The 26,977-nt window shown below is 46.5% G+C and overlaps 4 protein-coding genes across 4 annotated transcripts; 1 reads left to right on the plus strand and 3 right to left on the minus strand.

The window, feature by feature from the left end:
• Nucleotides 1-254: 254 nt before the first annotated feature.
• GL218_02621 (putative cutinase 1) lies at nt 255-1,280 on the minus strand (the record flags this gene model as incomplete). Its single annotated transcript, XM_033579151.1, has 3 exons — nt 255-690; nt 811-1,019; nt 1,092-1,280. The coding sequence occupies 3 exons, from the start codon at nt 1,278-1,280 to the stop codon at nt 255-257; spliced, it is 834 nt and encodes a 277-aa protein (XP_033438750.1).
• A 2,328-nt stretch (nt 1,281-3,608) lies between these two features.
• GL218_02622 (ATP-dependent DNA helicase PIF1) lies at nt 3,609-20,305 on the minus strand (the record flags this gene model as incomplete). Its single annotated transcript, XM_033579152.1, has 7 exons — nt 3,609-5,410; nt 7,980-8,905; nt 8,966-9,754; nt 12,116-12,204; nt 19,135-19,605; nt 19,674-19,841; nt 19,931-20,305. The coding sequence occupies 7 exons, from the start codon at nt 20,303-20,305 to the stop codon at nt 3,609-3,611; spliced, it is 4,620 nt and encodes a 1,539-aa protein (XP_033437858.1).
• A 544-nt stretch (nt 20,306-20,849) lies between these two features.
• Nucleotides 20,850-21,129, plus strand: GL218_02623 (LYR motif-containing protein 5; the record flags this gene model as incomplete). Its single annotated transcript, XM_033579153.1, has 2 exons — nt 20,850-21,048; nt 21,113-21,129. The coding sequence occupies 2 exons, from the start codon at nt 20,850-20,852 to the stop codon at nt 21,127-21,129; spliced, it is 216 nt and encodes a 71-aa protein (XP_033438748.1).
• A 677-nt stretch (nt 21,130-21,806) lies between these two features.
• GL218_02624 (uncharacterized protein) lies at nt 21,807-23,189 on the minus strand (the record flags this gene model as incomplete). The annotated part of the gene is made up of 1 exon (XM_033579154.1): nt 21,807-23,189. The coding sequence occupies one exon, from the start codon at nt 23,187-23,189 to the stop codon at nt 21,807-21,809; it is 1,383 nt and encodes a 460-aa protein (XP_033437864.1).
• Between the last annotated feature and the right edge of the window lie 3,788 nt (nt 23,190-26,977).

Here is a 26,977-nt window from a genome sequence, read left to right on the forward strand (position 1 = left end):
AATACTAGATACTAGGAAATATGCTCTTGATTATGGCTTGATTCTAGTCTTCATGCTATGTAACGACTACCCAAAAGTCGTAGGGGCCAAGTACGACGAATTGGTCGCCGCCGTTTCTAGACTCTACCCGTAACTATGCACCTCTAGTAATCTATGCGTCGAGTAGAGTTCCCGGGACATCTCCAAGCTATACACAACATCCTCTATTAACTACCACGCGGTCTTTATAATCCATCGTCGTCATACTAGATAAATCAGCCGTCTGTATTCACACTGCCAACGCCCTCGGGAACCGGTAGCGGGGGCAGCGACTGCGGAACCGCGGTAGACGGCTGAGGCGGCGGCGGAATGGGCGGAAGCGAAGCCGGGACCGTCACGTTAGGGAATACAAAGCTCCCGTTTGGCCAGGGCCTTACAGCGGCGTCCTCGAGCAGTTTTCCGGCGAGATAGTATGTTGCGGTAGGCACCCACTTGACGTAGTCGAAATGTACTGGGAAGACGTATAGCGTGCCGGTGCACACGAGATCGCCAGAGTTGCAGATGATGAGTGTCCGATTCGTGTCGAAGTCCTTGATTCGGCCCCCGTCCTGCCACGTCTGCGTGTCCCCGAAAGTTACCACACCTACGATCTTGTCCTTCACCTCCTGGGTTAATCCTTCGATGGCCCGGTGCGTGAGGGCTGCTCCTTGGCTGTGGGATTTTGTTAGTCTTGTTTACTTGACGTCGGACAGGAAAGGGGGTAGGCGGGCATCTAAAAAGAAGCTACTATCACAAAAGGTGAAATGGGGGGGGAAAGAGATAACTGCCTACCTATAACCTGCTGCTACAATCTTAGAGTCGGGACAAGTCGCCGCAGCGTTCACGAGCAGTTGCATATCGAAGATCCCCCAAGGCGGCGCCCCGCCAGGATAGAAGTTCGTTTCTATAAACCCCCAATAATCCACCCCCTGAGTGGCCACATTGGCGGGTCCAAACAGCGCCTTCAGTCCATCGGACAGCCGCGGGCCAACCGTGTTACCCTTGAAGTCTGTTAGTAGTGTGTACTCGGCATGTCATCGCGCCTACGCATTACTGCGCTTGAGGTAACATACCATATTCCCAGGCTCTATGGTAGCTTTCGCCCAGATGAATATGATGGGCTTACATCCGAACTCTGTCAAGTCGTGCGCCCAGTAGCCCAAAGTCCACGATTGGCGAGGCTGCAGAGACGATGATGCCGGCAGCGCTGATACTGCTGCGATGCCTATGGATAGGATCAACAGCAAGATTGACGTTATCATCCTCGATACTCGGATGCGCCAACGAGGGGCGCAGTGCTGTCAATGGCCACTCTGGTATATCCCCGGTCACAATCTAGCTACAAAGATCTTGTCCTGTCTCTGGGCAGACTTGGCCACGTCGGGGTTTCAGCAAAGATCAGACAGATATCGATCTAGACATTCCGACAAGGTGGTTTTTATCGGTATTTGTCGTCTGCGACCCACGGGTGGAAGTTATGAATATAGGACGGGACGTGGATCGGATAATATGCGACAAGCAGTCCGAGACATGTCTCGCTCGTAGGTAGGTACATAGGTAGGTAGTTCCCAGGGTGGAAAATGACTAAGGGGGGAAGGGGAAGGGGGACGGGACCCTCCCGGATGATTTGCCCAGGGATCCAAGAAAGGGTCCAAAGGGATCGCCAGCGGCTTAAGGGCGATTAGCAAAGCTTAACTTCGCAGCTAAGGCGTGATAATAATAATAATAATTATTATTATTATTATCATTATAGGTGATGGCGCAAGAGCCAGGATGAATGATCGTCATGGTGCATCTGGGTTCCTGATATTCAAGATAGATTAAGGCTCGGAAGTTCGCCGCCCGCAAGCTTAACACGGATCCCTTTGGCCGCAATCGGGTCGACCCAAGCCAACATCATATTTCTGCCACGCATGCTTTCTGCGTTTTTAAAACAGTTACATCCACGCTCCGGTAGTCCCTCGGCAGTCCCGGGAGTAACCATACATACACTTATCTTCGGGTGGGCCGCATCGGATATTAAAGATTGTAGATTCTGGTGTTGATATATATATAGATATCCTCCAACATCAGCAAAAAACCTCAGACATGTGATAATAACCCTTCTCCTGCGCATATTCTTAATATCAACAAGTCTCGTGATCGTGAGGAAGCGTGCAGATCTCAGGTATGTAATATCTATATAACTTGATACTGCTTACTCCCCCTCCCGCGTTTTAATTCGAGTAAGCCTATCAGCTTGGACAATTCGATATGAATAATTTACGAAATCTTGCTTGCGGCCTCAACTTTGCTGTTTGAATTCAATAGCAATGCGCTCTGACATCACCGTGTGTGTGTATGGTCCTTTAAAATCTTCCAAAGTCTGCCGGCCCAATGCCGTTAACCCCTAGAGTAGACTAACACGCATTCTGATACCCTCTTTAACAGATATTTCGTAGAGTACCTGAACTGAAAGAATACGAAAACATCTAACCCTACCAAGGGCTCAGGAGTTGATAACGCTCTATAAGTACCTAGATATAAGCAACCATAGTTATAATATCTTAAACTAAATACTACTTTGACATGCGCGTAGCATACGCATATGTGTAACGTTATGTACCCCCTCATATAGCACTTGTCCAGTTCCCCGGATGGGCCCAAGTCCGGTTCAGTGGCGCTGGTCTAGTCTCAGTGCACCACCGGTTAGCCTGTCACAAATCTACCTCTTCTTACATCCCTTAGAAGGTATCCATAGCACTATCGACTAACGGTAAAACAGACAAAATGCGGGGCGGGCGGGAACTATGTATACGATACCTACCTACGTTAAAGCCACATCGTTTGATTTTGGAAGTTGCTTAAGGCCGGACGGATGGGCAGATTGCAGAATATATCCTGTCCTCCTATTAATCTTCATCTTACCTCTATACGTTTATAAATATAAAAGCTTCCCAGAACCTGCTTGTCTGATACCCTAGACCCGTTGATACATATGCTCTCAAGGAAGTGGGGGTGCTGTCTCTTAGCCACCGTCTAGCGGACCAACCAGTAAACAAGGCTGTTCCAAATATGGCATGTATCACAATTGTGGTAGACATTAGCTTGGACGAGTCTTCGTGGTTATAAAGGAACTAAAAAGTATCAACAGATTACCGTTGTTACATATGGAGTAACTGCTTCTACCGTAACTAAGATTTATATAATAAATATATACAGCGAGAGGATGTAACTCATCAAATGCACTCTACCTCTTATAAATATAACATTCAAAAGTAGCCTTAGTGGATGTATAGAGTGCTAGTCGCCGCGAAGAAGTTAAAATATAATCCGTAAATACACCAGCAAAAGGCCCCATAGTAAATATACTTCTACCCCTGAACGCCCCTAGAAGCTCAACAACAAGCCTAAATAAGTAAAACAAGCCACAAGACATCGCACCAGTCTTATATTACAACACTAATAAACACAAACGCCTCTTGAATATACCTAGGTACCTAACCTATTATCTACATCGATTCCAACATGGCCCGTGAGGCAATCCTTTATCCCCTATTCCAGCCGGGTTCCAGTCCTATCCTAGGTAATATGTAGCCTTCTTCTACAATTCAAGAACTCAACACGCCTTCTAAATCACCGAATTTCTCGCGGAGAAATTCCTGCACTTCCTGATTCCCGCCTAGCCCGGTTGACAGCCCCTTCGAACTACCCTCGATCTTAAGACCATGAAGTCCGGTAGCACGCGATAGAGCCACGTACACTTGGCCCTCTTCAAACGCCTTTGACAAATTGACAATAACTCGATCAAGCGTTAATGACTGGCTCTTGTGGATCGTCATCGCCCAGGCGGGTGCCAGAGGAATCTGCGTCCGGATAAGCAAACTGTACGGCCTCTCGTCCCCGAGCTCTGTAATAGAGCAATTCGCATAGATGGTGCGAACCTGACCATTGTGAAACCGAACTATCGGCCATGTCTTGAACTTAGCACCAGGGCTATCTATGAAATTTTTAATTTGTGCTTCCTTCATCGCCGCGTGATCGCCGTATATCTTGTTCTCCGGATCCTTATTTCCATCCTTGGCTTTTGGTAGTTTATTGGGATCATACTTCTCAAAACCACAGATGATACCCTGGCTACCGTTGCACAAGCCCAACTCTAGGTCCAAGTTAACGAGCAAAACTACAAGCATACCCTTCTTGAGCTGCACGCATTCGTCGAAACGGTGGTCATCAAGAGCGCGTAAGGGGCCTTCTGGCTGAACTCCGTTAGGCTTCCTCATGCCTTTCCAACCTAGATGCGGATGGGTAGTTTGCCGCCATATGAAGTTATCATAGCACCAGAAAATGTGGTTTACGGTTTTCAACCTTTCGAATTCCCGCTTGTTGACATTAGAAACCTCCTCCCTAGTAGCGAATAGTCTAGTAGCATGGTGCACCATACACTTATGGTCCATTAAGAGATTCGTATCGGCTGGGCTGAGTTGTCGTCCAATCCTACACTTTTGTAATATTCGGATAAAGGTCTCATCACTCTGCCGGTGAATGGTGTTAAGGTGGACATGAACAAAATTGCACTCCGCCCAAGCCTTGCTCCGGAAGGCCCACTTATCTTCGTCGCGATATTCATGGCGTCGCTTGCAAATGTGGACCTTGCCATTAACAGTCATTTTCTCGACTAGCTCAAATCCACATTCGATGCAGTGTTGAAAAGGTCTCACAGGAGGTAGTTGGCAAAAGTCCCCTGTCACAACCATCTGGACACCTCCGAATGCAGGTCGAGCGGGTGGGTACACTTTAGGTCGTGCTATTTTCATAACCTCGTTTAGCCTCTCAAAATGTAGGTTTTCCACCATGCTAATCTCGTCAATTACAAGGACGTCCGTTTCCCTGAACCGTTTCGACACAAATTTCCCATGTGCGGCTGCTTTCAACTCCTCTAGTGTGCGCTTGTGATGATCTGGGGTCCAGCCTGCAAAGGTCCAAGTCGTGGATCCACCCACTTGCAATGCTGCTCGGCCGGTTGGTGCAACAATGCGAACATTCTTACCCATCTCTCGGAGACGTCTCGTGAAGGCTTTTAGTACTGTTGATTTACCGCAGCCAGCCGAGCCGGTATAGAATACATTCCGCCCGCTTGCTATCAGCTCAACTAGGCGAGCCTGTTCTGGACATAGCGTAGGTTCCTCGACACGGTCGGGATTTACTGCCTTCTGCTGACTCGGTGGCACCGGAGAAAGAGATGTTAGTGTCTGACTCGACATGCTCGAATCATCGACTGTAGACATATGATAACTAGGTTTCAGGCTTAATGATGGTGACGAAAAGAAGATTGGAGATGTAGCAGTCTTCTGCGGAGTTTCAGCTGTCAAGGTAGGTGTTTCGTCGTCATCACTAAGTAAACTGATCACATCTGTATGACGAGTTCGTACTTTACGTCGCTTTGGGGCAGGTTGAGCGACTTCTTCGCCTTGAGATTCTACAAGACTTGAACTCGGTTGTGACGTTGGATAAACCGAAGTATATTGCTGAGACGGGAGCACGGCTGCTTGCAGACAGGCCTGGTAAGGATAGGGATATTGTGGAGGTATTGAACAGATCGACTGGGGAATTTGGTTATCTACATATGCTTCTCCATGAGGATTCGGTAGGGCTGAAGACAACGACTGAGGTTGCGATAGGGGCAACGGAGGATTGGGCCATAATTGAGGCTGCGATAATGGGGTTTGATTACTAGAACATGTCTCTGGTTGTGCTATAGGTGGTAGCTCAAGGTGGGACCACGATTGAGGTTCTGATAGGGGTGTTAATAATTGAGGTAGTTGGTCAGCATTGGGTTGGGCCGCTGCAGAGCTTGGATTCGAGTCTGAATGATAGAAATACCAATGATTAGCATTAATGTTACACGTTTAGGTACTAGATTAAGTAGATTAGGAGGTAGTCTTACCCAAGTTGTTAGACATGTTTTACCTTAAGTTAGGTAGAAGAGGTACCTAAGGTAGATTTTCTGTTTGTCGGATTGGCGGGAAGGTTGCAATGCATGTACGCGACGGCTTCTTTCCTTACCTGCAGACGATGGATCGAATAAAGTAGGTCAAGTGCCAGAACACATCTGGGGTAATTGCCCTGATAGGTAAATTATCAGCTAATTGAATCTTGACGCGCCTCCCTGCAGCGCGTCGCGAATTAAATAATGTGGGGGTCTGTGGTACCCAACCTTGAGGATAGACCGTTAAAGGAGACAGTGTGGTTCTACCCGCGATTGCTTAATCTTGTTTCATATGCGTTACTTCCACTTTTATTAACAGGTAACTATGGCTTTTAAGTATCATGTTTCAATACAACTTCTAAAATATAAGCTTTAAGGTTAACAGGGTATCATGAAACTATTTCTATTAATAAAGGTGCACTATCTCCTTATATCTAAGTTTAAATAGGTTAAGACAAAGTTAAGTAGTAGAAGACTTAGAGGTTTACATGGTAAAAAGATTCACTTGACTAATTGCAATCCTTAATTGTCCTCGGCTCCCTACATTAGCTCCAAACGATCAAGACATAGCAAAGAAAAGGGCGAGGATTTATCAAGTAATAATCAATTATCAGAAAGCCCCTTAAGACTAAATTACGAGTTTCCCCTAAAGCTATAGGTTTCGACTAAAACACTTAAGTTATATAAGTACCTTAGATAGTTTACCTGTCATATTTTTAACCTAGCTTTAAATCTCCAAAGTCTACTATCATATAGTTTATCATACAGTTATGTCAAGAGATGTAACTCTACAACCCCAATGTCTTATCACATCATAGAAAGTCACAATAAAAAAAAAACACTCCCATATTAATTATTTTACTGTATTTTGACTATAAGTCTTCCTAACCTAACACGGTGATACCTGTACACCATTCATTTCATATCCTTCAACCCCATCGTTCGCTCTCGGAGCTTTTCCAGCTAATACTGTTGTAATCGGGACACAGCCCCCCATCATATGGCATAATAGCCACCGCCTCCCCTTTCTAGTCGTTATCACTTGCGTTCGTCCTCCTCTCGTAGCGCCCCGCCTCCCCTATTCGTAGACAGGTCGGCGGGTGTTCTTGGCATGTAGATATTACACGCGCGGTGTTTCTTTCTTTGCACACACCGGCTGGTTCCGTACACCTCGTTAAACTCCCCTGAAACATAAAAAATATGAAAATTCAAAAAAAGATTTTTCAAAAAAAAAAAAACACCAAAACAAAAAAACTCGAATAGCCCGGTTGATATCCCAAGTTACTAACGTAGATGGCTTTTATGCTCCCGATTTGAAATCTCAAGTGGGCTAAGCGCGATGTTTCGTCGCTCGTATATAAGTAACGGTATGGCTCGCAACTCGCGGGCTAATGTGTTGGGTATCCCTCCAACAATATACAGAAGAAACCCAGGTCCGCGTGTGGACAAAAGTAGGTGATGATAATATAAGATATAATGTTATGACTCAAGATAGGTCTGAGGGGGGTAGACATTCATGTGGAAGTAGTGTTCCGATGTTACTACCTTAATCCACTAAAGTCTACCTCAGGATTTATATGGCCGAGGCCTAAGGTATTCATCGAGACACTTTCTGAATTCGCTCGCTGTAGTGCGTGGAAGTCGCCGACTGTTCTCGGTATTTGCGACGGTTGGTGTTGGTGTTGCGGATGTATGATGAAGCTATTCGTTCTTTGCTGAGGTTGACGATGTAGCATGTTATTTATCATACTGAACTGTGGATTTTGTGGTAATGTCTGTTGTTGGCTCATTCCCGCCATGCTAGTTGGCTGACTTAAGCCGTGGCTTAGGTTTGTATGCATGTCTGTTTGCATTGTGTTGCCCGTGGTATGGTTCTGGCTCATTCCATGTGATAAGCCGTGATGTTGGTGTTGATGTTGGAGGTGTGGTTGCTGCGGATTCAGAGGCGCTTGCTGGTTAAATGAGTGTTGCTGTGATGGTTGTCCCATCGGACTCATTATATCAGGGATTGAGTTGAACTCGTTGTGGTAGTCTACGCCTGGGGACATGACTGGCGGCGAACTAACTATGGGGAAAGGCGATTTCATATCGTCGCCATTGTTAGAGTGAGCCGAGTCCGTCCCGATATCCTGGATATGCTGCATGCTACCCGGAGTATACGGCTCTGTCTTGAAATCCATCATCGGAGGTTGAGCCATACCAGCGTTGCCGAATCCATCGAAAATATCGATGTTTTGCATGCAAGCATTTTCCGGAGCGCGCTGAAGAATGGGATTGGCCAAGCGAGGTAAGACATCGTGGACCTTGTTCAACAAAAGCGGGAGGAAATGATGATCTCCATTACGAAGGACTGATAGGAGCTGCAGTAGCGAGTTAAGTTGCTCTCGAGGACCCATACTGAAAGGATCGCCAGATGAGGGTAAAATTGATAGGACGTCGATCAATGCGGATGAGATCTCTAACAACTTTGCGACAAGGGGCATTCCGAGTAATTCGGTGCTCTGAGTTTGGAACTGAGATGTCATCGACATTAAATCTCGTGTCATGTCGATAGGGTATTGCAATTGCATCTGATCTTGGCTACCCTGAGGAGAGCAGCCATTCTGCATGCTCAAATGCCACGTAACCGTTTTAAGCCATTGCTGGTTCGCTCGCAAGTCGGAATCCTGAACGTTCATGTACGGCGGAATCATATCCGAGAATTGCTTCTGTAAAGCACTGAGGTATGATGGTGAGGACTCGCTACGAGTCTTATTCCAGAAGGCAATAAACATATCGTCGAACGGCCTGAAAAGATTTACCAACAGTATATATCCATTCAACTGAGGTGCAAGGGGATCCGTTGGGTCATCAGTCATGGTAGGAAGATTAATAGAAGCCTGGAGCGTCAGGGGTCGACCACGTTGTAGAGCATATGCCCTTTTAAAATGTTAGTTTTAACAATACTAAACGCAATTTTGTTATGATTTGGGGAATTACCTTTCTGTTACAAACAGAAGCCAGTAGAGACGTCGTCGTCGTGAAGCCTCGATATTGTCATATTGCAAATACGTCTCCTCCTTGTTCATTCCGATGATATGAGCTAAAGTCGTAGCCTCTCGAAGATAATACCAGGCCTTGTCGTGCATGTCGAGGGCGTAGTGAGAGCAGAAGAGAAAATAGCTGGTGCAAAGGCTGTTTAAAGTTGGCGATTCTTGGTATTCGTATCCTTTTCGTACTCGAATCGTCTCTTCGATCAAAACCATTCCAGATGCAATGTTAGCCCCAGGTAAATGCTCTAGAAGAGGGTCGGCGCCGGGCACATTCATTCCAGGTTGAAACATCATCCAAGCGCACAAAGACGTAACAAGACAATATGTGTCAAGGCCTGAATCGAGATACATAGATTGTTGCTCGAGTCGCTGTCGGTGGAGAATCGGCATAATCGGGTACATATTGGCGAAGAAAAACTCGATACATTCTTTCGCCATCTCGCTAGCCAAGAGACCAGGAGTCGGGGATAACGTAGGGCTGCATGGTGGGCTGTTGATTCCATTTAGTCGGCTCTGAACTTTTGCTGATAGACTAGTTTGTCGTTGCGTCTCGCGGAGTTCGCTAATAACTTTTGCTCTCGAACCCTTAGGTCCTTTCTTCTGGGGTATCGCATTGTATGTGCAGGTTAACTGCGCCGAAGCACAGTTGCGGCACGGGTTGATGCCGTCGCACTTTACTTTTCGTCGATGGCAAGCATCGCAAGCCCGTTTTACTGCCTGCGACATCTTGTCGTTCCTATCTCTTAGTAGTAGTTTACCGAGACTAATTAATTCGAATTTCGATAAAGTCGATACTGTCGAATGCGCCACTCTGATAATTGATATGTTACACGCCGTCTTCTTCAACTACTTCCAAATCTAGCCTATCCAATGTTTACCAAGGCCTCGTGTGGAGAGCGAATGCTGGACACGGCAGTATTTGCGGAGAGAATCTGGAGTGAAGCAACTGCACAAGCGTGCTTAATCGGCCCGTCGCTCAAAGAAAGGCGGGAGGGATCACGTTCATTGGGAAAACGCGGGGATTCGAGCGTCCGGGGTTCGTCCAAGTGGGTAGGCCGACTTGTTGGTCACTAACACGGATATATACTAAAAGAATGCAACAGATGACTCTTGTCACGATAATAGTTTAGAATGAGAGAGTTTGGAAAACAGAAAGAGATGGTCGTCAAAATAGATCACGACACTAGAACGATAAAAGAAAAAACGGGAAGAAGAGGGAAGCAAATAGCCAGGTAAGAAGAAAAAAGATGGGGATTAGGACGGGCGGATGGGATGGTGGATTTTTTTTTAGCGAACGGGTCAAGCTAAGACTAAAAGACAGAGGAGGACAGAGAATAATAGAGGAGGGTTCCCCGGCTAGTAGGAATAGAGTAGGAAGGGGAAAAGGGAAATGAGAGCGGCTTAAGGGCCCTAAGAAGGCTAAGAAGGCCTAAAGGCAAGGGTTGGCAGGGCACAGAGGCAAAGAGACGAGACAGGAACCTGGCAAGGACTAGGAAAGGAAAAAAAAGACACTGTGAGTGGCCGATGTTACTATCCTGACTCGGGCTAGCAGCACCGAAAGAGGTAAACGTCTCCGGCGAATGGCGTTGTGCTCTGGTATAAGAAATGAGTAATAGTAATATTAAGTAGAATACCGAACTCCAAACGAAGAGTGACGCTAACACCGTTTTGTTCCTGGCGAGCCTTGGCGAAATAACAAGGACGGCACTGTGTGGCTGTACTATGAATGTTACTTTATGTGTATATGTATTGTGTATTCCGTATGGATGTATATATGGATGTATGAGAGACAATGACTTGTGTCGACTTATTAAATCTTGTCTCGCAGCCACCGATATCCTCCTATCCGCTTCCATCCACATATCCACCATCCACCCATAATCCACCCCCAAGCCTCCCCCAGTTTGACCAGTACCGTAAGTACGCAGTAGTAAAACTGTACCTAACCTCAGAGAGGAAACCTGTCCGAATAGTGACGAAACATGCATTCAGTTTATGGCAATATGCATGTGAACCTTAGCATTGAAATATATAAAAAATATAATTTAACAGTGGCCATATGTAGTATGCATCATCTAATTGGCCACTCGTTGACTTTTCGCCAAATGCCTCAGGAGTATTCATCATAGGCATGTCAACAGCGTATCGTAGCGGATAGACGAGAAAGAAAAAAACAAAGGGCACGCACGGTAGCAGTAAGAAGCTCGAACTTTGCTAGAGGTGAGACCTGGGGAATGTCCAGGATGCTGACGACGAATCCGGGTCATCAGCGATAACCTCAGCAAAAGGCTCGTGTTCTACTTTTACATAATACTGTAATCTGTAATCTGTAATCTGTAATACGATATATGAGAATATTATGTCTACTCTTAGAATTAAAGAATCGAGCTGAATGATGGCTTGCATACAATCTATACCGAGCGCTGTAAAGAATGACCCCCAATGGCATAACATTAGCCTACCATATTATTAAACGTGAATAGGCACTAACAAGAAAATTGAGGCTGTCTGGTTGCCAGGACGAAAATGAAGGGGAAAAAAAAGCGGGCAGGTTACTTGACATTCGAAGGCTTCTAAAGAGGATTCGATATTGTTCCTGTAACCATTCTCCTTCCTATTGATGTTGAACAAACCTCGCCTACTCCGCTGCCATATTCGTCTGCAGGGCTATGCCAATAGTCAACTACCTAGATAAAACAACCGATTTGTTTCTTATTAATCGTGCATCTGTACCTCATACATAGATATTTACCTCGAGGTAGAGATATGAGGCTGACTGCATACACACTGCTTAAGAACCCACAGACGGCAGATGGGGAGGCAGAGGAAAAATGGGGGTGAGGAACCATCATCGATCAAATCGATCAATTGAGAAATGTCCGCAAATTTACAAATTTACGGGAGGATTGTCCAAGTGCCAGCGTCGCAAAACGCGAACTTTTGTGCCACTCCGCAATCAACGCAACGCAACCCATCGGCCGAGTTGTTGGAATGTCCGTCTGCATGGAACAAATCGCTAAACATTCTTTCGAATAAGAGAAAAAAAAACAATGAGGCATATCAAGCAGTTTAGATTAATATCGCTTCTTGGACATACCGATAGGCAGTCGAAGCGAGAGAGTTGTTAGCGAATAGATGTCGCCATATTTCTTTGCGGGCGTTGATGGTGGTGATCTCCCGCGATTCCTAACGAGCCAAACGTACCAAAAATAGCCTTAGAACAGGCTTTGAGTGCTGCAGGTGTCCAGATGCTACGTTGTATTGTAGGCAGTTGGTTGCCTCGCTGTCATTGGGTGGGTGGCCAAGTGATCGCCCATCATTACTCAATATCTAAATGTTAAAGGAAAACAAGATGGAATATTCTTTGGATGTCTTCCCGTTTATCCGAATATTATTTAGAAAGAGATACATAGCGACTAAATTAGTCAAAGATTACATAGTAAACATAGTAGTTAAATACTACCTTCACAACTATCATGATATCTATATGAAGTCTTGATGAATTAAACAATCTCGATTACTGTGTAGCTTCTCGCGTAGGGCTGGAGCTCGCATAGATCTGTTAGTGGACTTGTCATCCATGTCCTCCCCCACCATCCCCTACCCTACCTATGTAATGTAAGCCGCTTCTCCCCGTTAACATTATCGAGGTTCACCTTAAGATTATCCATCCATCGAGGATCGTGACATCCGCAGCCAGGGTTGGCTTTGAAACGGGATAGGTCAAACGTTGAAAGACGAAAAAGGGACGGACAATCCCATAATAAGAAACTATATCAAGACTCAAACCCCAAAATGGGGAGGATTGTGCTTCGAAGGATGACAGCTGAATGACAAAGAGCCCTAATGCGCGACATGGGCTCGTAACCTTCAGTATTCGGCTTTACCCGTCTGACCAGCATTGATATTTTAAGCCTTACCCTCGGTGAATGATCACCAAAGATAACTACTAACTATCACGAAACAAAGAACAGCTGTTTCTAGCAAGTCTTCTCCGCGCCTAGTCAATGGGATCTACATCTCCAAATCTGCGAAAAAAGAAAAGGGGCGGAGGTTGGATTTTTTATTTTTTTGGCATCTTGGAGTGCTCGTCTAACACGATAACATGCCGTCGACAGTCCCCGGGAATGGTTTGCTTGGTCGTAATAGGTTGTATGTCGTGATATCTCGCGAGATGCGTTACCAGACCTTCGGGACCACCCCTCTCTTTACCGTGGGCTGATACCGCCACTACCATTTAATAGCAGTATTTCAGCTGATTGCGCGCCGCATCTCATTCGCATTCAGTCGTCTTGTTTGACGAAGAGTCGTCATCGTGACTTGATTGCGCTGAAAGGAGGTCGCACAACAGCAGCTTACTAGAACCACAGAGCGAGTAGTTAAAGAAAGTCTTGCTATGAATGTAATATGCATGATACGTGACATGGAAAACATGGATGACGATCCTGCCAGCAGCATTAACAGGTACGTTCATACATAGTGCGAAGAAATACAGTACCGCTTAGACCACACAGCCTATGCCTTGTGTTGCCCCAATTTCCAATGCCGTTGCCAGCTCGCAAATCACAAGCGAAAAGAGGAAAGTTTCTCGGCCGAGGCACCCATTTTCAGTCGTCGGTAAAGATACGTAATAAAGCATAAAGCACTTTTGTTTCTATATGTGACCTTAACTCCGAAATGTGGCTTGACTTGCCCGATATCTTCATAGCTGCCATCTGCTAAGCTGTTATTTATTTTCTAATATTATTATTATTTTCAGCTCACTCGTATCACACCTCAGGAGAAACTTCATCTCGTATCAAAGCATATAGGCACTATAGTGAGATACACTCACTAATTACACTATCTATGTAAAAGTAATCCACCAACTCTACCATCTTCTAACCCTGGCCCATGCGGAGAAGACCTCAAGCGAACCCCAGCTTTTCTCCCCCGATTTCCTCCCTCATGCTAACCCGTCCCTACTCCCCCGCAAAATAAAGACCCAACTGCCAGAGGCGCTTGTATAGTAAGCATATTTAAACTCCATGGTAGTCCTAGCATTTCGCGCCATGAACAATAAGCCCATGAACGCGTCGGCCCGAATGAAGATGGGATGCGATGCCTTTTCGGTGCCTTTTCCCCGGGTTTGCGTATCTCGAAACGGGGCCCGTCATCCTAGGATTCGTTCGATTAGGCATGGGGTTTATCCACCAATCTTATCATATAACCGTGATCAGTTCCCCATGCCGGGACTTGCGATGGCTGGAAATCTGGGGTTCGCTTCTGCTTCTTCGTTTAACCATCTAATGCATGTATTTGAAATAAGGGGCGCCCAAATCGACAGACTAAAAGACCGAGGCATAACATAAGGTACATACCTAATCTAGATACACGCAAATTACACATGATTATATCCTACATATACATATGATTCCATTGCGGCGGCAGTTGGGAAAACGCTACTAATCCATTCTGGTTCTAATGACCGACTGCGCCGCATCGAAGCATTTACGACGCCTCTAACAGTTTATAACGATCTGACGCCATGTGAATCTCCTGATCGAAATACGCATACCAGGCTCACTCAGTCTCACGGCCCAGCATCGAACCATACAGGCGTAAACTCATCAGATAAGCTCATTCATTCACGTTAGGATAGGTAAATGCATGTATGTATGTCTAAATTATTAAAGTATGTATTGTTATGAGTAAATTGAAGAGAAACAAACATACATGAAAACACACCAATCACACGACGATTCTAAAATCAAAGGCCTTACCAACTCCAACCCCAACCCCCTTACTGAGATAACAATACATACTATGTGCGTTAATGCATGGTTGATTTGACGTAGCTGCATAGTCCCTGACTAAACCGTTATAGTGAACAGCAACAACTCGTAGATCTTAAACATGCTTGAGACATCGATCAATGCCTATGACAACGGTTGTGCTTGCGGTGCTGTAACCATATAACTCCCTCAGCAACTTCCCATAAACATCTAGCCTCCAAATATCCTCAAACGGGATATTCCGTGCGTCCTCGCTGGGTCTAATTAGACTAAGATATACTAGAAACCTCTGATACCGGCTGATAGAAAGCTAGTTGGCTAGCCCTGGGGGTGACATATTCAGTTCGGACCAGGATCTCGATGGGTATATTGTTGAAAACTCTATCTTCACCATGGCAAACTAGATTAGAAGGAATATCCCGTCAACCCCTATAGCATCCTGCTAGCTGGGCCCATCTATAGCGCTGGCTATTATAGATATGATCCGCGCTAACATGTGACTATTTCAACATCGTAGTGCAGTCTTCTGCACCTTGGACTCGGGTGCCTCGGCCGATTGGTAGCCACCAAAGCTCGCTTCGGCTGTCCTTGCTAGCAATTCAACCCTCATAGGATACCTCTTTACTATCTAGGAAGTGATTCTACCTCCTTGGTCTGCGTGAGGCTACGGGGGCTCCTTTCGGCCCGGGAAGGGGTGTGCAGTAGCCACGGAGGCATAAGAATGCAAGTCTGGACTTCAACCTTACGCATTGTGTGCCCAGTCTGGCTTAGACTTGAGCAAGATTCCCAGAAGTCAAGTATGAAAATTTGGAGTCGTTTTGTGATAGACGCAGGAGACGGGCCAGGAAAGCGCATGAGATCTGCTAAATATTGGCGAGGGTGCATGACTCTTACTAGCTTCGCCGCCTTCATGAAATTTCACTCAAGTCTATCATAACTTCGGCTAACCCCCCCCAAAAACATCACTTGACCGCCTTGCGAGGCAAATCCTCGACTCTGCCTACTTCTTGATCGCGATGAAGAGGGCCGAGAAATAGTCGGAGTTGCTGGCCGAGGTGAGGCCGTCGGAGGCGCTACTGGATAGGTCGATGTGTCCGGACGCAGATGACAAGAGGCAGTACCCCGTGGGGAATTAAGGGACGATCGAATTGAGCTTAAGTCCAAGACATGGTCAAGGGGCAACGCCACCGCCAGATCGCCCAAGATCAAAATAATGACAAGCCGCGCCTTTGGAGATTATCAGGTGGAGCTAGACGGTGGGCTACGCTGATCTAATAGCTGGATCAGGTTTCAGCATCCCGTGGGAAACCGTCTAGAGCGTGTATAGACTATTGCCATGGTGGGTTTATATTTCGAAAAATGTTTGTTTTATCTCGCTTCAATCTGGTAGAAGCATCATAATTAGAACTCTGTCTATACCAAATTTAGTCTACAGCGTTTGTACTTTATTCATCAAGCAAATACGGTCTTATCATTGAAGAATACTCCTATACAATCATTGTAACTAGCTGTGCTAGAACTTGATTTAAAAATTCTAACTCAGTAAATTAAGCTATTGTATTAATACCATAACTCCTTAACTCATTATGAATCTTTTTATTTTATTTATTTTTCTTATATAGTAAACCTATGTTAAACATCAATGTCTTATTGTAGACACTACGAAAACTATAACGCCAGCTCTATCAGTTTATATGGTCTATAAGACTTGTCGTATATAACTCTAGTTTGTAATTTCATGTTCATATTACAAGAGAATATAGTCATAGTGTAAATATTTACCTTAATAAGGTCCAGTTACGAAATTAAACTAGGCGCATATTGTGTGAATATAGATTTATATTGGCAGTTAAAGGAATGACTACTAAGTAGATATATAGGAGACTCCTTGGATTTATAACCAACTAGTTCCTTCATCGTATCATTGTAGGCTCTTCCATCACGTGTCATGAATTAGTATGTTGATATTAGATTATTTTTACCTGTTTTCGAGTGAACGTCCTACCGTTTTTGACAACTTGTGTCGTATCGGGACTAATTTCGTCTGAGTTGATTCTATCCCATCGCGTTTCGATCATCCCAATGCGTGAGAAGCAATCTTGGCTTTCGTTTGTGAGGACAAGACAGTCGGTCGGTCCGCAATACTGAGCAGGTCCATCCCAACGCATCACAACAACCATCCACATACCAGTCCCTAGTTCAGTGTTAGTTTTTCCGTGGGGCATGAAGAAGGGATGCTTCCTATATTCTACATATATTTCCTCGTCGAGAGATTATTCGTCCTTGAGGATACAAGTTCCATCCCCTTTAACGGAGAATCTTACTTTAGTCGTCCATCCCGTCCAGTAGATCGCGGGATCCAAATCGCCCAGAACCACAGTTTTATGTGATTCATCAATAGCGTACTTTGGGAGGTCTTGTACAATGTAGTTCATAAGCTCTTCAAGATCTACCAATCGATTTCCCAACGCTTCTCTGTGGAAATGCACTTCACAATCGAGTGCTTGTCGTCCGCATAGCTCTAGAGCGTGACCGCACAGTAACCCCTTTTCATTAGGACCAATTCCTGATGGATAGATTGTTCCGTCAAAACCACTCCATCCAGCCCAAGTCCACGATGGAACTTTAGGCACGCGCCGAAGGCGGCTCCGTCGAGTTGTCCAGAGCATGTTATGGACAAAGTGCTTAAGGAAAACCGTACAGTGTTGTCCAGCTGTGTCGGCTGGTCGGTACATAATAGGCAGCCCGAATAGATGAGAGATGCCCATACTGGATAGCGGTTCCTTATAAATACTAAAGATTCCGAGAAATGCCCAAAGCATATCCTCTTCGTTAGTAAGGCGGCGATTGATGTAGCTGTCAATGTGTTTGACGATAGAAACTTCTGGCCTTTCAAGAAAAATACCTGCCTTTATGTATTTCAGGTGAGCAGACCACAGGTGTTCAAGAGGCTTCCACTAAAAGCCTTCATAATAGTCCGGCATACCCGTCATAGAACGTTCACAGCCTTCCCTATAATATCCTTCCACCAAACATCGGAGAGTGACATGGGTATTTGAGAAAATAAGACAGCGTCGGGATAGTATTCCTTCCTGGTATGTCCAACCCCTTGTATACCAACGGGAATGTTTCAACTCATCTATAGGGGATTCAAACCCCACGTCCCAGGTGCTATCGCTCGAGTTTTCAACTCCCCAATCTCGATAGCCCTCCCGAACACCAGGCAGGCCGTCATCGCTGGTGTCTACAGCGGCGACGATTGTGAAGAGTGCATTTTGATAAATACTGCCCATATTGTTGAACATATGTTGCATCTCCTTGACGTCTGCTTGGTTAATGCAGTACTTATCAACCCATAAATATCGCAATCCCAGATTACGAACAACCTGTATACTATCCTTGACAGTTGGTGGGAATGCCTTATGCTCCGATGCCTCGCTCTGACATTTCTGTCCCCAGACGTAGCTCAATGCTACATACTCCCAATCGCTCCGAGCATCAACAACGCGTTCTGTTTTGCAGTCGATGAACTTAAGACCATGCAGAAAAGGTTCCAAATCGCTGGAGTGACTACAACATTTGTGTTCGCTGTCACAATCAGTTAGCCATTGCTTAACCTCAGTGAAGTCGATTCCTGTGGATAGTATCCTGCGATGATAATTTGGCTTAGGCTGGACAGGCAATGTGTGACTAATTTTTAAGTAACCATCTCCCACAGAAGGAAGTTTCAAGCAGTCAATACGATAAAGTGAGTGGATAAGTAATATATGTAGAGGCTTGTTCGCTTTGCCATTTGCGACGTCGTGTTTCAAAACGCTACCGATGCTAGGTAGGACCTCGTCTCCTTCTTCGTATAGTACGTAAGAGTAATGTGGTGTTTCTGCTCCATCGCCCTATTTTGACAATTATTTTATGATCTCAAGGCCTCAAAGCTTTCGAGGATACATGTGTTCCCTACCTCTGCTTTCATTTGTAATATTGGATGTTGGTGTAACAGAAACTGTTGACAGGGTGGGCTCGACATGGTTTGAGGATAGAAGTATATAGAGGGAATACATGTCCTAGAGCAATCGAGCTAGGTTGCCGAATCTAAGACTCATAAGTCTATCTCTCATCTAAATAGGAATCTGCTGTAAGCGCAAAGAAAAGAGGCTCTCCACGAAGTCACCGCAGTTCTGAGTCATAGGCGTTGCGTAACATTCCAGCGACGCCACCACACGCCATCAGCCTCATTAATTTCGTAACACCTCAAGCTCAAGGGAACACATGTGTTCCCTCTAATACCCAACCCCTCTCATCTTGAACGCTTCCCCCGGGGAAAAATTTAAAACAACGAGCGTACCTTATTAACAATTGTGCTAGCAGGTACGCTGTCCTTCTTGACCTCCTTTCCGACCTCCTTTTCAACCTCCCCCTTTCCAACAACATCTTCCACAACCCCCTCTATCCCAGACTCATCTTCCTTAACACCCTCCTTCCCTCCAACATCTTCCACCGCACCCGGGCTATCCCAAGTCCCCTTCTCGAGCCCCTCGACCTTTTTCACAAGCTCCCATATGCGCCGCCTAGCCGCCCGCGTCTCCTCTTCCTGCCGACGCCATACGTCCTGGAACGCGCCGAGCGCGAAGCCCGGGACCGAAGTTTTCTGCGCGGCCCCGTAGTCGTATACGACGATGTCTTCCTCCGTGCGCGCGGCGATGCGTTGGTGCCGGTGCGATAGGATGACGCAGTCGAGCACGAGCGAGGTGTCGGTGGCTGAGGGCTGCGAGCGCAGCTTGTGGTACGCGGAGATGGTGTCTGGGTAGGTCATGGGCTGCGGGTCGTTAGTATCGATCGTCTTGTTCATTGCAGACAGATGAGAGAAGGGGGTACTGGACGTACGAATTTATACTCGGCCTTAATCGACTTCATAATCAGCCCCGTCCCCTTCGGCGTCATAAGCTCCCTCCACAGCGTCCCGTTCGCAGGGTCTACGCTTGCGAAGTGTATGATCCAGTTGACGCGCGCAGACTCGGCGTACCGGATGTAATTGGTATTATTCACATGGCCCTGTCCATCGTTACTTATCCGTCAGCGCATCTTCTCCTACCACTACTATACAGGTACCTAAACTCTTGTACTGCGGACGGACTACCTACAAAACTGTCCATCTCCCCCCACACAACCTGCTGGTTCTCAAGTCCCCTATGTCCACCCGTCAGAAACCCTTCGGCACCGGCGGTTAGCTCGCGCCACTCCGTGCCGAGGACGCGCAGGATGGCGGCGGCGTGGAGTGCCTGGTCGCTGGTGCAGCCGAACATGATACATTTTCCAATTCGCGCTTTGAGGTCCGAGTACCATTTACTAGGCGGGAGCGGCGGTAGAACTGACTGAGCCGCGGTAGAGGAATTGCGACTCGAGTATTTGCTATTGAAAGAGGCAAAGGGTTCTACTCGAGGCGCGGGTTGTCGACAGACGACTGGAGATAGGAAGCGGAGGGTATGTGTTGGTTTTAAGCGTGGTCTAGGAGGCATTGTATATGGAAGTACGTAACCTTTAAGGTATTTACAAGCGACCAATTGGATTATATACCGAGATATAGACGTAGGTATGTACAGAGAGGAAATTAATTTGGTATAATACAAGTAGCTGTCGCAAGTAGGAAGTAAGAGAAGCTAGGTTGTGAGGTACATATAAAGGGTACATGCAAGGTAAAAGTTAAGCTTAAGCCGTAGCTCGGAGGGGCACATTAGAGGGGCAACCTCGGTAGGGGAAGTGCTATGTACTGCTACAAGGTACCTATGTACCGTACTTTACAGCCTTAGCTTCAGCTAGCCGTGATGATAAGATAAACCGGTGTTAGAGCTACAAACGTTGCGTCATGTCTAACCGTCTTTCTTTTCCTCATACATATTAATTTACCTACCTACATGTAACTACCTGCCCACCTCCTAATAATCGACATACCCTATGTTCACCTTCGCTCGCCCAATCCGATTCTTCTCCTCCGTCTCGCAACACCTCCAAAAACCCATCAAATTAAAACCTCTCCGCACTAAACATGCCGTAACCGCCCCCATGCTACCCCCGCCCAATCGCCAGCTGCGGCAGCAGGTCATAGCCATGTACAAGGAGCTCCTACACTGCGGCCGCGACTATCCCAGGGGCTACGACTATTTCCGACAGCGGCTCCGTAAGGCTTTCCGGGAGAATGCGTCACTGCGCGACGAAGGGGAAATCAAGGGAGCTTTAAAAAGGGCGCACTATGTAAAGAAAGGTAGATTGAATATCTGACCATCTGCTATGAAGAGTTTAGGGCTAACCTGGCATTCACTTTTAAGAACTCGAGGCACTGTAAGTCCAATTATCGAATCTATTCGTCGCCAGTCAATCAATACCTAGCAAGTTATTTTCACGTATACGATTCGCAACAATTTCGTCCAAAGTTATTCCATTCGTATCGTCTATAAACATCAAGCTCTCTCGGGCTTAGTGGCCAATTCCTTTATATAACTTCCTAGGACGAACATTGTTCTGCGCCTAGTTAGCTCCACCACACATATATACTCGTTGTATCTTTCCAACCATGTCTCCTGTTCAATGCACCCGACATATATGTAAAGATAAAAGAGATAAGACAAGAATATAGCCAGGATCCCAGTCCCGAATATGCATCACCAACCCCTATCCCCAGTTTCCCCTTCGATTTTCCTCATGAGTAAACGTCGTGGGTTTACCATCTGGTTTAACGTAATGTGGCGTTGAAGCGCTGACCGTGGTATTGACATATGGCGTTACAGGTATTTCTTGAAACGGTATCGTACTCTTAGGAAGAGGTATGATGGACAATAATTGACTGCAAGGAAGTGTGTTAGAGAGCTATATTTCCGGATTGAGCTGGATCCGTTAGTAGATCGCCCTCCGGGTGTCGACATCGTGAAGATTTAGATCGGTGGATCAAGGTGAATCGATGCTAAGGATGTCGACCAAATATAGCATGGGCAAACAGCCAAATAGGTAGACTATACATTCGAATTATGATGTCGGAGTTAGCTTCTTTCTGGCGCACCACGCTCCGACTTCCAGACATTCTCCCCAACTCGTGCCGCCTTCGCGTAGTAGATCGTTCATCATCTTTCCGCACCATCCGTCCCATTCGTCTTGGCTCTTCCCGCTAACTTCTCGGATGATCGGCTCGAGGCAGAGTATCAACCCTACCATCGTCTCTAGCGCGGTTCGTCTGAGAGCAGCTTGGCTAGTTGTCAGCCCCTTCCGCTTATCAACTCGAGAATCGATTAACCTGCCCTTTCTTTTCATCGAGTCGATATAGCTCTTGCCGTCCTTTGTCACTACACCGCCGACACCTTCGCGCTCCCATCTGATCTCGCTTAGTGGTACCGCTATCCTCTTTGATCGCAATTCCATAAGGGTATCCACTTCTTGTAAGAGATACGCGCCGATCAGCGCACAAGGAACAGCTGACAAGCCCAAGGCATCTAAGCCTTTGATTGCCCAGCCGTTATACTCGACGAGGAATGGGTTTAGCGGCGCGCTAAGCGGAGTGTTGTTCGTCATAATGTAGGCTCCTAATTTCTCTACGTCATCTTCTTCCTCGCTACTATCGTCCGAATCTGAATCAGAGTCGGCGGCCTTCGACGTAACCGGAGCCCTAAGAACATGTGGTCTTAGCATACGTACGGCGTGATCACTTTCCCAAAATTCAATCACGCCACCTGGCTTTAGTACGCGTAAGTACTCCTCGAAAAGCTGTTGCGAGTCGCGCATGGAAGTCGAAAGCGAGAGCGACATATCTTTGACCATAATCAAGTCGAATTCACCGTCGATAAACGGCCATGGTCGCCGTCGTACATCGTGTTGGACGAACCGCCAGCGCATGTCCTTGTCTGGTCTCCAACCTGCGTCGAGGCCCATCCCCACTAGGGGCGCAATATCGAGACCGGTAAAGGATATGGATGAGTGGCCATGCTGTGCAAAGTATCGATGGCACATCATACTCCAGAATGCAGAGCCACACCCTACTTCGAGAACACGCTGTGGGGGCTTATTGGAAAACTCGGGTGCTGTGGTCGGACCGCCGAAAAGCTGTAATAGCATCAGTGTGCGCAAAGATTGACGATGAAGTTCTGTTAAGTCGATTGGTAAAGGATACAATAGCGAAGGTTGGTTGATATAAAGCCGGTTATTTCGCATGATGAATGCCTTTGCCGCGGTGAGCGAATGCTTAGTAGAAGTTGAGGCAGTAGACGGAGCTATGCTCCCCTCCTTCGAGGATAAGTTCTCGTTCGACGTCATAATAGAAGGGTGGTCAGGGTGAGAAGAGCCGGATCCAGCGTAAACTCCGCCACCACGGGACGACACCGAGGAGTACTTTTGAGCAGGGACGTAACCAGGCTCCATGGTCATTGAGTCATGATGTTTACTTTTGGACGATCTTCGACGAGCAGGCGATAATAGGCCTAAAGCAGTTTGGGTAGGCGGAGCCGGTGTCGACGGACGTCGCGAACTATGAGCTGTTGATGCCTGGTAATGGATAGAATCGCGCTTTTGCAACCTGTTAGTTGTCGGAGGGAAACCGGCAGAGTAAGCTAATTGATAACCACTGTCGGAGCTAAAGATAGGTATGTGTATAGATTTAATGAATCTAGAAGATTTTGGAGAAGTAGACGGTCGCTCGGAATCGGAGGCGGACGGTAAAATTGCAGAGCCAGACGGATGGGAGACGGATGCGATCGAAGTTAAGGTTGAGGCTGAAGCGGCGGTTAACGGCGGCGCGGGTGCGGATGTGGATGCAACAGTCGAATTCTTGGTGTTACTGGTGTTGTTGATTATAGGTACTGTAGGCGATGAAGAAGAAGAAGAAATATGGTGGGTGGCTGTAGTAGTGGTAGTATTGGTTGTTACGGCGCTTGCCCCTTTTCCATTATTCGGCTTTGAGCCTATTCGTATGCCTGTACTCGCCCCTGTATCTAGGCTTGAATCAGCAGGCGGTGACGAGGAGATGGTGTCATTAGTCGAGCTGTCACCGGATATGGCATGGGTAAGGGCCAAGCCTGTTAAGTTAGAATAATGTGCTTGTGTCTGTATATGAATATATTGTTGTGCCAATGGTAATGGACTTGGTAATGTTGGTAAAGGTGGTAAAGGTGGTAATGGTTGAGTTCGTGTTGTTTGCTGTGAATGTGTTTGTGTTTCGTGCGACGTACGGGAGCTGGCACTAAATGAAGAGGAGGTCCTAGAATGAGAGTAATGCGACGCCGGCCTATGTGCCAGAGCTTGCGGGAGAGTTCCGGCAGGTGGTGGCCGACGCCTACCAGGTATCCTTGACCTAAGCGAACTGCCCTTCCGTTTCTTTGTCTTTTTGTGGTCTTGCTGATGTTGATCTTCTTCCCCGTTACTATTGTTAGTTTGATCTCCAGTACCGATTTCTAATTCTTTATGGTTCTGATCGGAATTATGCTCATGGTCTTGATTTTGGGTTTGGTCTTGGTCTTGGTCTTGGTTGTGATAATTCTCGTAGTCTCCTTCGTCGTGAATATGACTTGGGTGATTGTCAGAGTTATTAGTATTATGTTTATTGGCCCCATGCACAAAAGTGTAAGTGTTGGTATTAGCGTTAGCGTTAGTGTTAATGTTAGTGTTAGTGTTGGTACTAGAAGATGATTTTCTTCCGTTTGCCGGTCTGACCCTGACAGGGGCCGAGTACATAGACAAGCTGTAAGCGAATTCCATTTTTGCAGTCCGTTTTAGGGGAATGCGTGTTTAGTTGTCGCTGCCCTGTGGCCCACGTAAAATCCGACCTAGCTTGTCTAGCCTGTCTAGCCTGTCCAGCCTGTCCTGTAACTGGATAATTGTAGCTGGAAGGTACTTCCCGGGGCCGGCCGCTCAGTCGGATCTCCACTTAGACCCAGTTTTGGGTACTTGGGTTATACTTTTTTAATCAATCAAAATTCTTCAATGACTTCAACTTTTCCCCTCCAGGGGATCAGCGACATGTGCTTATGCGTTCCTCAACTCTAGGGGGGTGTTTTTTTTCTTCTTCACTATTCCTTTCTTTTCTCATCTGCCCCTTTCTAGAGACTTTGTAAGAATTGGTTGATTCTCCAAAAAATCAAACCCGTGGATCACCGTGGACTATCGTGGCTCGTTCAACCTTTGATAACCAGTAAATCCCTACGATAGAATGCTTCCTAGGACGCCTTCTACCACATTCGTATTTTTTTCGGTTCGATCTTAGACGAGCACCATTGGAATGAAATGCGATGCGAGCTGGGTCTTACGTCTTTTGCTGGCCCTTTTACAACCCCTGCTCTCTTCTAAGCCATGGTCTTGGACTGCAGTAACCATTCAACGATCAACGATTGGATGATGATTGGACGTATTTGACTTCCGGCAGGCTTTCCGGTGGAATGGGTTTCGTCTCGTCTCCGTTTGAGTACTTTAACCCGAAGGAATGCTTTTCTCGTTTCATGAATCGGTGTTGCTTCCCGATCCGAAGATGTGCAGCCTGTGCGGGATCTGCAATAAACGGTGCCCAATCTGTTGTAACAATAACAAATTGACAAACATATGACAGCTTTTTACTACTGCTGCAGCGGAATGGCCCGCGGTTGCAGAAGACCGTAAACAACAAAGTTGACCCAGTTCCTTTAAGTTGTCCCTGGTTAAATTTTGGCCTAAGGACCCCCTCCCCCGCCTTCACTTATTATAATAATGAGCGGGCGATATAGCTGGATACGACGAGCGGGCCGAGCTCAAATCAGTTCCTCGTGGCCTCGTGGGGAATTTTCAGTTAGTCCCGAAACACTGGGAATATTCGTAACACTCTGTATCCCGCGGTTTTGGGAGACATCCAATTGGCAATTTTAAATTTCCGGGCCGGTCCCTTTCTCGGTGAGTTTGTAAGGAAGTAGGATGGTGTGTATGTATGTATGTGTGCGTATGTGTGTGTGTGTGTGTGTCAACCAAAAGGAATCTCTTGGCATGAATGACCTCGGAGTATCGGGAGTTGCTCAACTTGTCCCTATTTGATCCAACTGTCGGCCACTTCGACACTTCGACGGATCACTTAAACCACACTCCGATGGATTTTCTTTTTTTCTTTCGAGATTTAAGGTCGACTTATTTCTTCTATGATTTCACATGCGTAATATGTTTTCGCACGTGACCCCCCTTCAGTCCTATCCTCGGTCATAGGATACCCTCTCAAGTGATTTCCTACTTGTGGTTGCATAAATCATTTCCTCATTTTCTTATCAGGAATGTGTTTGTGTTAATGGTGCTCCTTGGAAAATACTGGGATGAAATGACGCCAGGGCCTCCGTTGTAAAGAAGCTGCCCCCTTTGCTTAGGTATGTTGTCTAGTAGACCTCGACCAATCTGCCCATTGAGGGTGATGGAGCAGGTAACACACGGCACTCTCAATGCAATCGTCTGTTTGGTTAGTAGAATCGGTTGACATGTAAAGAGCCGTTGGTTTGGATCGTTGCAGGACAAGACTACGATTTATGTCAAACGAGATGTGTATAACCCCATCAAGCGACTTACAGCTTGGGATGTGGCCTGTTCCCGTTATGTACCTTATAGGCCCTTTAAGAACAGCCTGACTCTTTTCTGTCTAGCGTTCTTTCTGCATTGTGATCACGATGCTTTAAATCATCCTTTTATGGCTGTTTTAAGGCGAATACTTATTTCTATCTGTCAACTGAAACCTAACAGGTGGACCGTCGATCCCTGCGGGTACGGTTTGTGTATGGCTTCCCCGCATTTACACCTGCATGACGGCGCCCAGCTAGTCCTTGTCACTCTCTAGGCGACCCTAGGCGAGGTTGGCCGATATAGCAACCAGAGCGGCGCAACGTACTATGCTGCAGCTTGTGAGCGATCTAAACTCGTAGAGTCCCGAACCTTCAACTCGCTAGTCATGTCTATGCTTGGTCTACACGGTATACTAGGTCTATACCAGCTAATTCTGGAATACTAGTAGGGGGGTTCGGTTACTACTTGCGGGACATAAGCAGGTCGGGGCAAGGGAAGGGAATGCTCGAGGGTCGGAGAGCGAGTTCCAGGTAATTGGTCCGGTGGAAAAGACCTAGACTCTAGCTCCGAAGATGCGGCCCTACACGCGGTGAGATAGGCGTTGGCATCCTACAAACATACCCTGCGTTCAGACGCGAATTGAATCCGGC

This window comes from Daldinia childiae (assembly GCF_008694065.1).
Source record: "Daldinia childiae strain JS-1345 chromosome Unknown Scaffold2, whole genome shotgun sequence".
Classification (NCBI taxonomy): domain Eukaryota; kingdom Fungi; phylum Ascomycota; class Sordariomycetes; order Xylariales; family Hypoxylaceae; genus Daldinia; species Daldinia childiae.